The 11,901-nt window shown below is 60.3% G+C and overlaps 1 protein-coding gene across 1 annotated transcript; it reads left to right on the top strand.

Annotated features, from left to right (window-relative positions):
• Positions 1–1,516: 1,516 nt before the first annotated feature.
• NPM3 (nucleophosmin/nucleoplasmin 3) lies at positions 1,517–6,058 on the top strand. The gene is made up of 6 exons (XM_075504700.1): positions 1,517–1,661; positions 3,527–3,612; positions 4,318–4,437; positions 4,693–4,786; positions 5,215–5,349; positions 5,470–6,058. Exons 1-5 carry the CDS (start codon positions 1,628–1,630, stop codon positions 5,316–5,318), a joined length of 438 nt encoding a protein of 145 aa, XP_075360815.1. The 5' UTR covers positions 1,517–1,627; the 3' UTR covers positions 5,319–5,349; positions 5,470–6,058.
• Positions 6,059–11,901: the final 5,843 nt, after the last annotated feature.

The raw sequence follows: 11,901 nt of genomic DNA, 5'->3' as shown, positions 1-11,901 counted from the left end.
GGAAGCTAAACACCTGGGATAGCTAAAGCAGGTAGCTTCCAGCTTAGATGGACAGCCAAGCAAAAGGGGTGGGTCAGGTATTAAAAGCAGCTTTTTCCTAAGGTCAGCTCACAAGAGCTCATCCGCCTGCTGTAGAAGTGCACTGGTTATGCAGTTCAAAAGCTGTGTATTGTGGGGAACATGATAACATGCAAACTAAGCAGGGAAGTTAGTTAAAAACTTTTCTCCTAAGCCAGTGAACTAAACATGTGCTATGTTAAAACAATAGTTTTTCCTCACAAAACCGTAACATGTTGCATATAGTCGTCTTGGTTTTCTTGAAGCCTATTTCACGAAGTTATGGCAGAAATGGCAAGTTACTTGCCTGTGTCAAACACATCTCAGCCTGGGAGACAGGTTTGGACTCTGATGTTGCGCCAGGAACTTTTCCTTTAAGGGAGCGTGAAGCAGAAACAGGCTCTCTTGCCTCCCTTGCGTGGCCACAGACAGGTCACGCCAGCCAGATGGCTGCGGAGAGCAGCTACTGCAGAAGCAGACGTGTGCGCTTGTATAACCATCGCTGAGCGAGAGCTTGCCTTTTTCTGGGACCAGGATCGGCTTTCCAAACCTCCTCAGTTGTGTTTTTCTTGAACCAACTCCAGCTGGAGCAGAGCAAATGGCCGGCTGGTGGAGGTCTCCTCTGCAGTGGGAGCAGGGCCAGCTTCTGACCGAGAATGTGGTGTGAGCTCATCGTTAGCAGGGTTTGTTTTAATTCAGCTGCTCCCCCCTCCACCCCTGCAGCACAGACCAGGCTGCTTCCCTTTCTGATGGGAAAGGCCGGTCTGGCCCTCTGCTCCCTAGGATAGGTTTTGAAGAAGGATCTTGCCTCCTGTGTTCAAAGGCTCCTGTACCACCGTCCCCGGTGTCAGATCACGCTGCTCTCATCCTTGCCTACACTTAAAAGGATGGGGATGAGCAGGTCCCTCCCCTTGTCCCCTGCCTCGGTCCCTGTTACCCTTCTACCCCTCTGCTACCCCTCTTTATGCCCTTGGCCTTCTGCCTCTCCGGGCTCTGTGGCTTCTCCCCAGTGTCGGGGAAGGCTGGTGCCCTGCAGCCGGGATGGTGCCCATGACAGCAGGCAGCAGGGGCCCTGTCTCTGGTGTGGTGTTTCCACAGCGGGCAGCGTGGTCAGTAAATGCATTATCCTGCCCAACTGGCTTTGGCTGAAGGCCCAGGATGAGCAGGAGACCCCCCAGTTAGAGGATGTGGTGGTCTCTTTCATCTCTGGAGTGGCTTTTGGGCTGTTCATCCTCACAATTTAAGACCCTCTCCAGAACAATCTTCTGACGGAAGAGGCTGGTTAACAGGAAAAGTCATTAGGATCCCGCTGGGGTAATAACCCTTCCGCTCTTAGTGCGAGGAAATAAAATGCTATAAATGCAGCATTTCACCCTCCCCTTCCGGAAAGGACCCCTCCGCCTTCTTGATGCCAGCGGGGTCCCCCCACGCGGGGTGCTGCAGCGCCCTTTGGTTTGGTCACCCACAGCCGGGGGCGGCACCGCGGGGCGGGGCGGGGCGGCGCGGCTCGTCCCGGCACCGCACGGCACGGCCCGTCCCGGCACCGCACGGCTCGTCCCGCTGCCGCCTCATGGAGCCGCACGGGCCCGGCAGCGTCCTCTTCGGTGAGCGGCACCGGGGTCCACGGGCGGGCGAGGGACGGGGAGGGGAGCGCGGACACGGGGAGGGGGTGGAAGAGAGACACGTGGGGGGTAATAGATGGGTTGGGGAGGTGAGACGCGGGGCGGGGGGGGGTAAGAGAGAGATGGGGGTAAGGAGAGACGGGGGGGCACTAGGGGGGTGGGGGGCAAGAGAGAAATGGGTGTAGGAGAGACACGCGGGGCAATAAATGGGGGGCTGGAGAGAGACGGGGGAAGAGAGAGCAACGGGGCGGCGTGGAGGCAGGACAGACACGTGGGTGGGGAATAGGCCTGGGGGGAACACGTGGGGGGGGCAATAGGGACACGTGGGGGGCGAAAGAGAGACCTGGGGGCAGCAGAGACACCCGGGGGGGGGGGGCGGGGGAGACACGTGGGTCGGGAGAGACACGTGGAGGGCATTCCTGAGCCCTGGGGGGTGCTAGACGTGCCGGGGGTACACTGGGGAGAGAGACACGTGTGTGGCCGCGGCACGGGGAGAGGGCGACCAGCGAGGCCCTGGAGTTTGGGGAGAGGGACACGCGTACGGCCGTGCCGGGAGGGAGCGGGCATGTGGTGGGGGTCCTGGGGCGGTCTGGGGGGAGCCGCGTGGGGTGCTGGGGTTCTTGTGGGTGCAGGGGACCGGGAGGGGCTGGGAGTAATGGGGGTGGGGGGCGGCAGCCCCGCTCCTGCGGCAGCGCAGGCGGTACCGCGGCTCTCGCTGGCCTCTCCCGCTCCTCCGGTTAATCCCCCGCGCTCCCACGTCAGCGTTTCGTGGGTGCCCTTCGCGGGGCGGCAGAGCCGCGTCCCTCCCCTCTGGGAGGGGTTTCGGCTGGGGCTGTTGCCCCCCCGCCACACGTGGCCCGGCGCTGCTCACAAACGTGTGTGCAAGCGGGCGTGCGCACGCGTGTCCGGGGCTGCTCCCGGCCCAAAGCATCGCAAACATCGCGGCTCGGCAAGCACTTGTACGGGGCAGGGAAGCGGGGCAGCGGCCCCCGAGGCCTTTTATGCACCTGGGTTTCGGTCCGTGCCCTGGTGAGCTGAATACATAAGCGCAGTTAGGAGGAGGTCCTGCCCTGGGCTGTGTTTGCTGAGGCTAATTTCGCTCTCTCCCTGGCAAATGCCGGGTCTGGTATGCAGGGCTCAGGTCTGTGTTTTTCTGATCTGCTTCACATTGGTGAATCATCCTGCAATAAGCAAACACACCCAGGGTGCTCTGCCTTCCTTCCTCCCCATGGTCGGCTGAATCCTGATCCTAAGAGCTAAGGGTGTAATTTTGCATCTCCCTTGCGTCTGTTTGAAGTATGTAATAAAATCTCTCTTGAGACTTGTCTTGAGAGACTCCAGCTCCCTGCAGCCTGGCCCAGCGTCCTCCCCTCGGGTTGTTCCTCATCGCTCAGGTCTCACACTCCGTGTCTTTGTCTCTGCCTCCAGACTCTCGCCAGAGCAAACGTTTTGCTGATGCTGGGGAGAGCAGAGCTGCCTTTCTGTCTGCTTCCTCTCCTGTTGTCCGGAGCAGTGCACCCTGCCTGTGCTGCTCTCTGGAGGGGATGAGCCTTGCCCTGCCTGTGCTCGGGGCCCTTGGGTGCCCCTGGGCACTGCTTCACGGCAGCCCGGTTTGGGGACACCAGGTTTTGTCCCTGTATGGTGCTGAGCTGGGTGCATAGTTTTTGGGGACATTTCATCCTGGAGTGCAGGGTGCCCTGGCCTGAGGCTGCGCTTGAGCATGAGAAAATAAAGTGTTTGATGGATGCCGTGTGCGTGCCTGGCTGGGGCTCGCCCTGGGAACCCTTTGCCTGTGGTGCTTGGGGTTGTGTAACCGCTGCTGCAGCTTTTCTGATCTCCTCTTCCAGGCTGTGAGCTGACTGCCAGTACCAAATCCTACACGTTTCAGGTGGATGAGCAAGATGATTTCGAGCACGTTTTGGCCCTGTCTGTGGTAAGAGAAATGAGAATGACCAGTGCTTGTCCTATCCCATGGTGGCCCACAGCCTCATGCCCCTTCCCAGGCTCATTCCCCCTTCCCTGGCCGGGCTGGAACAGGGGACTTCCTTGGCTGAGGTCTTGGCACTGGCTGCTCTCAGGGCAGGGCACGGGACTGTCACGTTTATGGAGGTGCTTGAGCAAAGCCAGCAGCATCAGGAGGCTGCTCAGCAGAGAAATTCTCTAGACATGGGGTGAAGGAAAGTATTTTTTCCTTGTATTTGACCTTGCTGGAGCCTCCCACTAGAACACGGCCCCTCCTCACCAGCTGGGTCTCTGGCTTGTTGCTCTCCAAGCCCAGGCAGATGCAGGGCTTCATTTCTCATTCTCCCTGGGGGATGCTTTCTGTCCTGGGAGCACAGGACCTGCCAGCATGGGTCAGATCAGCAGTAAATGCAGCCCAGGCACCATGTCCTGAGGTGGTTGCAGGAGCAGCTGTCCCAGCTGGGAAAGGCACAGAGCCCCACTGGAGGTGGTCAGGGGGCAATTGCTGCAGTGGGGGGCTCCGTGCTCTCCCTGTTTTGTGGAGCAGCATCCTCACACCTTGCCTGGCAGCTGGGCTGGTAGCATTGCTGTGAATCACTTGTCCCATGCAGAGCCCTGGTTGTCCCTGCTGTGTCCCCTGGGAAAGCAGTAGTTCACGATTTCCACTCCCACCCAGGTCTGCCTCACAGACGGTGCCAAGGATGAGTGCAATGTGGTGGAGGTCGTTGGGCGAAACCATGAGAACCAGGAGATCGCTGTGCCTGTGGCCAATCTGAAGTTGTCGTGCCAGCCCTTGGTAAGAGGTTGTTTTGAAGATGCAGGTGGGGATGGCTGCAAGGGACTGGACATCTCTGGATGTTTGTGGACCTTTCCCCTAGGATCCTGACCACGAGCTGGTCTGCAGCTCGTGGGGAAATGCCCTGGCTAGCCTTAGCCTGGCTGCAGATGCCCTCAGAAGGACATGTTTAACTAGGCCAGGTGCCATGCTGGGGGCTGAAGGACATTCTGCTTTTAGTCTCTGCCACTTAGCTCCATCTCTGTCTCTTTGCAGCTGAGCCTGGACAACTTCAAGCTGCAGCCTCCGGTGACCTTCCGCCTGGCAGCGGGCTCTGGCCCGGTACACCTTGCTGGCTGGCACCAAATTGGTAAGGACACACAGGCGGGGAAAGGCTTGGGAGGAGCAAGGGGTATGGAGGGGCTCCCTCCAGTGAGAAGAACACCGGCTGGGGAGCCCCTGGGAGATGCGCTTGGTGCTGCCCATCACATCTGCTCGGTGCCTCCTTTGTGCTGGTTCCCCAGATGCCGTATCCGTGCAGGGATTCCTTCCCTGCCGTAAAGCCTTGCATGGGAAAAGGGGTCAGGATGACCTATGCTGTCCCCTTTTCCCACAGCTGGCTGTTGCCATTCCCTGCTGAGTTGTCCCTCCAGCTGGGATACACCTTGCTGCCCACAAGCTGCTGTTAAAACTGCTCCCAGTGCTCCTTGGGCTGCTCTGCTCTTGGAGTGTCTTGGGGGCCAGTTGTATTTGCAAAGACATACGTTGGTGAGTAACAGAGTTATTTGTGTGTCCCAGTGCACAGGGAAGATGCTTCCTTTGAGGAGGACGATGACTTGTCTGAGGAGGAGGAGGAGGAGGAGGAGGCAGAGCTTGCTCCTATCATGCCAGCCAAGAAGTAGAGGAGGAAGCAGTAACATATCTCCAGGCAAGGTGAGGGGCCGGGCAGCCTTGGAGGAAGGGTCCAGGTGGCTGTGACACCAGCATGGTGAGCACGGGTGGAAGCTGCCCTACTGCAGGATTCTGCTGGTCTCAGTCTGGTTCTTCCTCCAGGTACTCACTGGGACTTCTCTCTCCGGATGGCTTTTACCTCGGACACCTCTTGCCAGGACCTCAACGTTTGCTGCTTTCTTTTTAATTTTATTTTTTCTCTTGTAACTTTTTGGGGAGCAGGGGCTGCTCCCAGCACTGGGGTGTCTCCTTTCCCACAGCCCTGGGAGGTTGATCCCAAAACTGGATGGATGCTGCTGGTATATCCCATCTCCCCGATCCCTGTGCTGGGAGTCGGGGGTGGAGGAGGTGATCCTTACCCTGTGCCTTTTTGCTGTCCTGGACCTCTGCTCTGTGCTCCCTCTTCCCCTAGCTCCGAAATACCCAGTCCTGGCCCCTTCCCCAGCAGATGGATGTAAAGCCAGTGGTGGGACAGGCAGTTTCACTGATTCTAGTGTGTTTGCTTTTCTTTACTCACAATTTGATGGTTTTTATACACTTGGAAGTATGAAAATGGGGCCCAGGCTGCATCCTCAACTGCAGTTATGGAGGGGTGGGAGCTCACAGCCTATTTTTGATTCAGGGGGGAGGTTCTGGGTCAATCTGCTTTGTAAAGAACTGTTTTTACACTCTGAATAAAGGTCTCTCAGGCGTCAGGTCTGGAGGGGGGTCACTGCTGGCTGGCAGGTTCCTCCCACGTGCACTGCAGTGGGAGATGCTCCTCTGTGTCCTGTCCTTGACAGTTGCTTCCCTTGGCGATGCTGTGGAGCTCCCAGGAGGGGCCCCGGGGCTCCTCTCCCTCCCTTGTGGGCTCTGCACGCTTGTGCCCTGTGACCCTGCTCAGCACTGCATCCAGGTTACTGAGGGAAGGGGCAGAGTCGCAGGTGGCTGTATGGGGCAGGGACCTAGCTCCGCGTGTGCTCCCGAAGGTAACCCAGCTGTTAGCAACACCCCCCTGGTTTCGGCCACATCGGCCCTGGTGCTGGGCGCTGTCACAGCAAGGTCCTCGTTTGTGTCCTGCTCTCAGCCCAGCAGCGTCCTGCGGAGGGGTGAAACGCCAGCACCTGCAGGGTGTGGGGCAGGTTTGAGCTCTGACCTTTGCTGGGGAGTCGTGTTCCCCCGTGTCTGGGTACCTGGATAAGGTTTGATCCTTTCTGCGCTTTAGTCAGGCGGCACTTCTCACCCCTGGGGGCTGGTCCTGTCCTTAAATGTTTCTCTGGTGGTTTCCTTGCATCCGATCTTGCATCCCTGGCCATTGACATGGGTCGATGCCTGTCCCAGCCCTCCTTGTTTGTGACACTGGCTGTTGTCCCTGAGAAGCACCATGTACTGTCCTGCCCTGTTGGTGCCCTGGGACAGCCAGTGTCTTGGTTGCATTGGCTCTGGCAGGAAGTCCTCCATGGCAGATCCTCAGCTCAGGCTCCATCCTAGGTTGTCAGCGGGGCTGTTTGTCTCCTCCGGGGCCTGTGCAGCTCCCCTCTACATCCCACATCCCCGCTGTTTCCTTCTGGCCCCAAACAGCCTTTGACCAGCACGGAGGGAGGCTTTGATGCCCCTTGCAGCAAAGGGGAAAGGACTGTTGGCATCTCCACCCCGTGCAATGTCCCTGGGGACGGTGCCCGCCCGGGGGACACCGGAGGACGGAGTGGAGCCGGCCTGGGGGCGATGCAGCCCCTTGGCTGGTGCGTGGCACCCCGCAGCAGCGCGGGGGGAGGATGCCGGGGGGCTGGGAGAGGCAGCGGCGTTACCCCGGTACCTGCTGGGCACCCGGGGCCGGGGCCGGGGCCGGGGCCCGGGAGGCGGCGGGGGCCGGCGGGTCCCAGCGCGGGGACCGCTAGGTGGCAGGCGGGCAGCGCGGCGGCCCCGCTCCCGCCCGGCCCGGCCAGGGGGACCGCGGTCCAGCCGGCTCCTGGCCTCTCTCCTCGCCTCTCCCTGCCCGGCTGCCTGCCCCTGCCAGGCCCGCTGGCGGCTTGCAGCAAGGCACGGCCACGCTCTCCGGGTCTGGGCGGCCCCTGGGATGCACAGGGCATCCCGCGCTCTGCTCCTGCTTCGGGTCCCTGCGGGGAGCCGCCGGCTCGGGTCTGGCCCTACGGGGAGGATGGGTGCCGGCTGGGAGAGGTCGTGTCCCTGGGCAATATCGTTCCTCCTGCCGTCCTAGGGCAACAGGGTGCCTGTGCCCAAGCACTGTAAGATCTCCCAGCAAATCTCATTGTCCTGGGGAAGCTTGTGGGAAGTGGGGCGATTCGGCAGCCTTGCTGAGTGAAGAGATGCAGGAGCGTCCTCCCCGAGGGCTGGATGCGCGTTTGAGAGGCACTGGCAGGGCACGGTGCCCCGGTGTCCTGTGCTGATGGTGCAGGAGAGGATTTTGGGGTGGTGAATGGAGCTGTGGCTGTGCCGGTGCCGGGACGGTGCCCAGCCCCTGCCAGGGCTGGCACACGCAGGACTTCGTAGATCTCCTTGGCTGTGTGGGTCAGGGCTAATTTATCTGCCGGGCCTTGGTCCTGCTTGCTCTCTGTGGAGGAGCAGCTCAGCTCGAGGGAGATAAGAGCCAGTAGATCATTTTTAACAAGGTGCTCCTGGAAGGGTGGGCTGGGGGAGGTGGCTGGCTCAGAGCCTGGTGGGGGGTGATGAGGGGAGGGAGTGGGCACAGCTTGGCCCTGGCAGGATGGCACGGCTGCTTCATGTGGGGTGGGAGAGGCAGTGCTGGCTGATGAGAAGGAGCATTTGGCTTCTTAAAGGGTAAAAAGGGATGGTTTCAGGGTGCTGGTTTCCTTAGGGGTGTCTAGGTTGCTGGGACAAGGGGCTGTGGCAGGAGGGACAGTCCTGCCAGGGGGCAAAGGTGGCACCATGGGGGACATGGTGCTGCTGGCAGTAGGCTTGAGGAGACCAAGCTTTTCCACCCTGCTGCAGGACCAGCCCATCCCAAAGCCTTGCCATGAGCGCTGCCTGGTCCCCAGTGCTGCTGCAGGGCGATGCCAGGGGAGAGGGAACAACCCAGTCCCAGAGCGGGCAACGGAGGGGCTGGGGGGTGTTGGCACTGCCAGGCCCTTTCCTAAGTGACTTGAGGAGGTTTGCTCCCCCCTTCCCCAGCAATGTCACAGCCTTGATGTGCTCAGCTTGGGGAGAGGGAGATAAATGCTGAGATGGCAGGAGGCTGGGAGGGGGGGATGCGCTCACACACAGCGCTTAATGGGGAAGGATGGGATTACAGGGGTCACGCTAGGTGAGCAGCTTCCTTCGTGGAGCTGATGGTATCAAAGCAGGTGCCCCCGGCTGCAAATACCTTGCGCAAACAAACAGGGCTGTCTAAGAGCAGGTGAGCTCGGGTATGGCTGGGCTGGGGGTGCTCAGGGGTGGCGGGGGGCAGGAGGCTCTCTGTGTACGGGGAGTGAATCATGGGGCTCCCAGTGTGAGGGCTGCCTTGTTTTGTATAGAGAAATGAAGTTGTTGTGTACCTATGTACATATGTGGGCTTCCCATGCTGGAAATGCATGTCTTACATGTGTAAGTATGGAGCCCGTTGCTCTCCCATGGGGTGGTGGAAATGCCAGGACCCAGGGAGCCAAATGATGCCCCAACCCAGGTGATGGCTCTGGGGTTGCTGCGGGAGGTGGTTGGCTCTAAGCAATCCTCCTCTTTGCTGCATTTTGCAGATCTGCATGCTGATGTTGCTGGGGATGGATCCCTCCCTGCTCTGGCATCACCGGGGAACCCTGACTCTGGCTGAGCCATGCAGCAGAGAAACATGGCCGTAGCACGGCTCGATGTGGAGGTCACCATGCATGAGCACCGTGGCCATGCACCCACACTGCTGCACTCTCCATGGCCCTCCCGAACTGGCCTGCTGTGCTCAGTGAGGGGCTCGGGCTGCTCACTGCAGGGTTTGGCCCAGGTGCAGCCCCGCTGGGCTGCGGTTTGGCTGCCTGCCTCCAGCCGGGTGGCTGGGCTGGGCTTGGTGGCTCCTAGGGGATGGTCTGGTTTCAGAGGTCAGGTTTGAGTTGCTTTTTCAGGGATGGAGGAGAGGGATGGGGAGCTGCTCTGCTGAGGATGGCCAGGCAGCTGTTTTCCTCGTGATGCCTCAGATAGTCCTGCCCCAATGGTTTTCTTGCTTGGTTTCAACTCTCCATGGCTGAGAACTCGGCCCCAGGGTGGCTGAGAGGCGCAGCTGTAACCGTGCTGTAGGTGGGGCTGGTCCCCTGCTCCATGAGCTCTCTGTTGCTGGTTCCCACTCTGAACTGGGGTAGTACTGCTTTTCTGTGAGGCTTGGATGCCTGGGCTATGGAGGAAGTCAGTGGGACAGCCCTGGAGACGCAGCATCCCCTGTTATCCCAGGGTGCAGCGGCTCTGAGAGGTGCTGAGCCGTGGGGTGCGTGGCACCTCGGTGGCAGCCGGAGCCAGGAAAAGGGCCAGCAGAGCCACCCTCAGCCGGGACCACCCTCGTGGTGGGTGTGATGAGTGTCCTGTTCTCGGCAGTGTTAGCTGTGCTATCCCTGTTCTGTCCTGCCAGGCAGTGGGCACAGGTACCTCTGCTATTTCCTCAGGGAGCCACCGGCACCCTAATGCGCAGGGCTGGCCCTGGCAGAGCTGAGCTGGGAACATGTTGCAACCAAGAGAGGAAGCAGCAGGATCTGGAAGGGCCAGGCTGCTGGTAATTCCCATCCTCTTCCCATCAACACGCCTTGCAGAGGGAAATGCCACTGGTGCACTCTGGGAATAGCCCTGTCTGCTGGAGAAGCCAAAACTCAGGTCTGGGGTCACGTTCTGCTCGCTGGTGCTGGGTCTTCCCCAGCGTGCCTTGAGCTGGCTGGGAGCCTGGACTGTGGGTGTTCACCCCACTGACTGCTCTGTGGGAGGAGAAGAGGCTCCTGCAGCTCTCGGCTCCACAGCGGGTGCCGGCAGCTGATTTACCACAGCTGCTCCCAGCTGCACATCCCGGCACAGGAGGTTGCTTGTGGCCAGGCTCTGCTCCGGGCGTTCGCAGGCCGGGATAGCTGCTCAGCGTGTCTGCTTGCAGTGGGGATGCGTGTCCCCAGCTCCATAGCACTGCCCAGAAAGCAAGAGGGGGTTGTTTCCACGAGGGCGCTGCTGCGACAGCCGTGGCTTTATGGTCTGCAGTGGGGTCACAGCAGAAGGTGCTAGGGGAGCACGGAGTAATGCTGGAGCAGGGGTTGTGCCATGAGTTGGGTTTAAATTCACAAACACATAAAGCAGGTGCTAAAAGTGAACGTGGTTGGGCTGTGGTAGAAAGCCTCATGCAAGACAGCCTGGGCGAGGCTCCATTGCAGCTGTCCTGCACCATCCCCTCCCGCATCCCCAGTGCAGCCCGTCTTGCGTCAGGGAGGTGTTAGCAGTCTGCACTCGACAGCCACGGCCAAGATGCCTGGAGGTCTCGGGTGTCCTGGCCTTCAACCCCTCCAAGGTGCAGATCTAATCTCTGTGTGGGGTGGGCTGCCCCTTACACTGGCAGGACTGTCACCGCTGGCCATGCTTCCCTGCCAGGGCTGGTGGCAGCCGGGGGGACGGGGTCTGCCCAGAGCGGCTGGGCTGTGCCCCAAGAGGATTTAGGATCTGCCTGAGGGATCCTCCCAGGGAGGCACCTTGCTGCAGGGAGCACAGGGACCTTGCAGTCCCCTGTTTCCAGCCCCACCGGTGGCAGAGCCCTAGGCTGGATGGGCAGGATTCAGCCTCTGTGGTGTCCTTGCTGGTAATGGCTCTGCACAGGGGCTGTGGGACACCTCATGCCCCCTCCATGCCTCCAGCCCCTGCTCCCCCATGGGCTCTCAAGGGGGTGGAGACCCTTGAGCTGCAGCACATGAGGTTTTGGGGGCTGGATAGGAAGAGCTGTTGCTCATGGGCAGAGCAGAGGATGAAGTGAGCACAGGGGACAGAAATCTTGTCTGTGGCAGGTCTGCTGTGCTAGACCTCCTGGTGCTCAGCTCACTGGGAGGAGGCAGCGTGGTCTAGCACTGGGGCTGGGCCCTCAGGAGATGGGATTTTGGCTCCTGCAGAAAAAGTGGGAGCAGAGTCATTGGAGACCTCTCAAACCGCATCTGAACTCCCTGGGTACTTGCTCCTGTGCCTAGGCTGGCTCCCTGCAGCCCTGACCCATCCCTGCACACCCTGGACATGGTGTCTGCACCACGATGGGAGCTTGGGCATCTTGTGCATGCCATGGCCACGCTCCAGGGTGGTGTGGAAGTTCCCTACCACAGCCAGTGCCTCGGAGAAGCCAGTTACAGGCTGTCTCCAGGCTCTGGCTGTGGTTTTGCCTGGGACCACATGTTCCTGGCCTTCCCAAAACACAGAGATGTGCAGGGAGGCACAGAGACCAGGCATGGCCCTGGGCATGAGTGTTGAAGAGGGGCACAGTTCCTGTGCCAACCCCAGAGCCAGTGTGAGGTGATGGCAGTAGGGCTGATGGGAGCTGGAAGACTGGGCTTGGGTAAGGGCTAACAGGGGGGTTTGGGGCAAACGTGGGGCTGGCCAGCAAGCTGA

This window comes from Mycteria americana, chromosome 6 (genome assembly GCF_035582795.1).
Source record: "Mycteria americana isolate JAX WOST 10 ecotype Jacksonville Zoo and Gardens chromosome 6, USCA_MyAme_1.0, whole genome shotgun sequence".
Taxonomy (NCBI): Eukaryota; Metazoa; Chordata; class Aves; order Ciconiiformes; family Ciconiidae; genus Mycteria; species Mycteria americana.
This window is presented reverse-complemented; position numbering and strand designations above follow the sequence as displayed.

Bases quoted from the DNA above. Each gene is read 5' to 3' on its own strand.
- NPM3 (XM_075504700.1), top strand. From the start codon at position 1,628: ATGGAGCCGCACGGGCCCGGCAGCGTCCTCTTCG. The intron at 4,438-4,692 runs GTAAGAGGTTGT...GTCTCTTTGCAG, and splicing joins AGTTGTCGTGCCAGCCCTTG to CTGAGCCTGGACAACTTCAA. The intron at 4,787-5,214 runs GTAAGGACACAC...TGTGTGTCCCAG, and splicing joins TGCTGGCTGGCACCAAATTG to TGCACAGGGAAGATGCTTCC.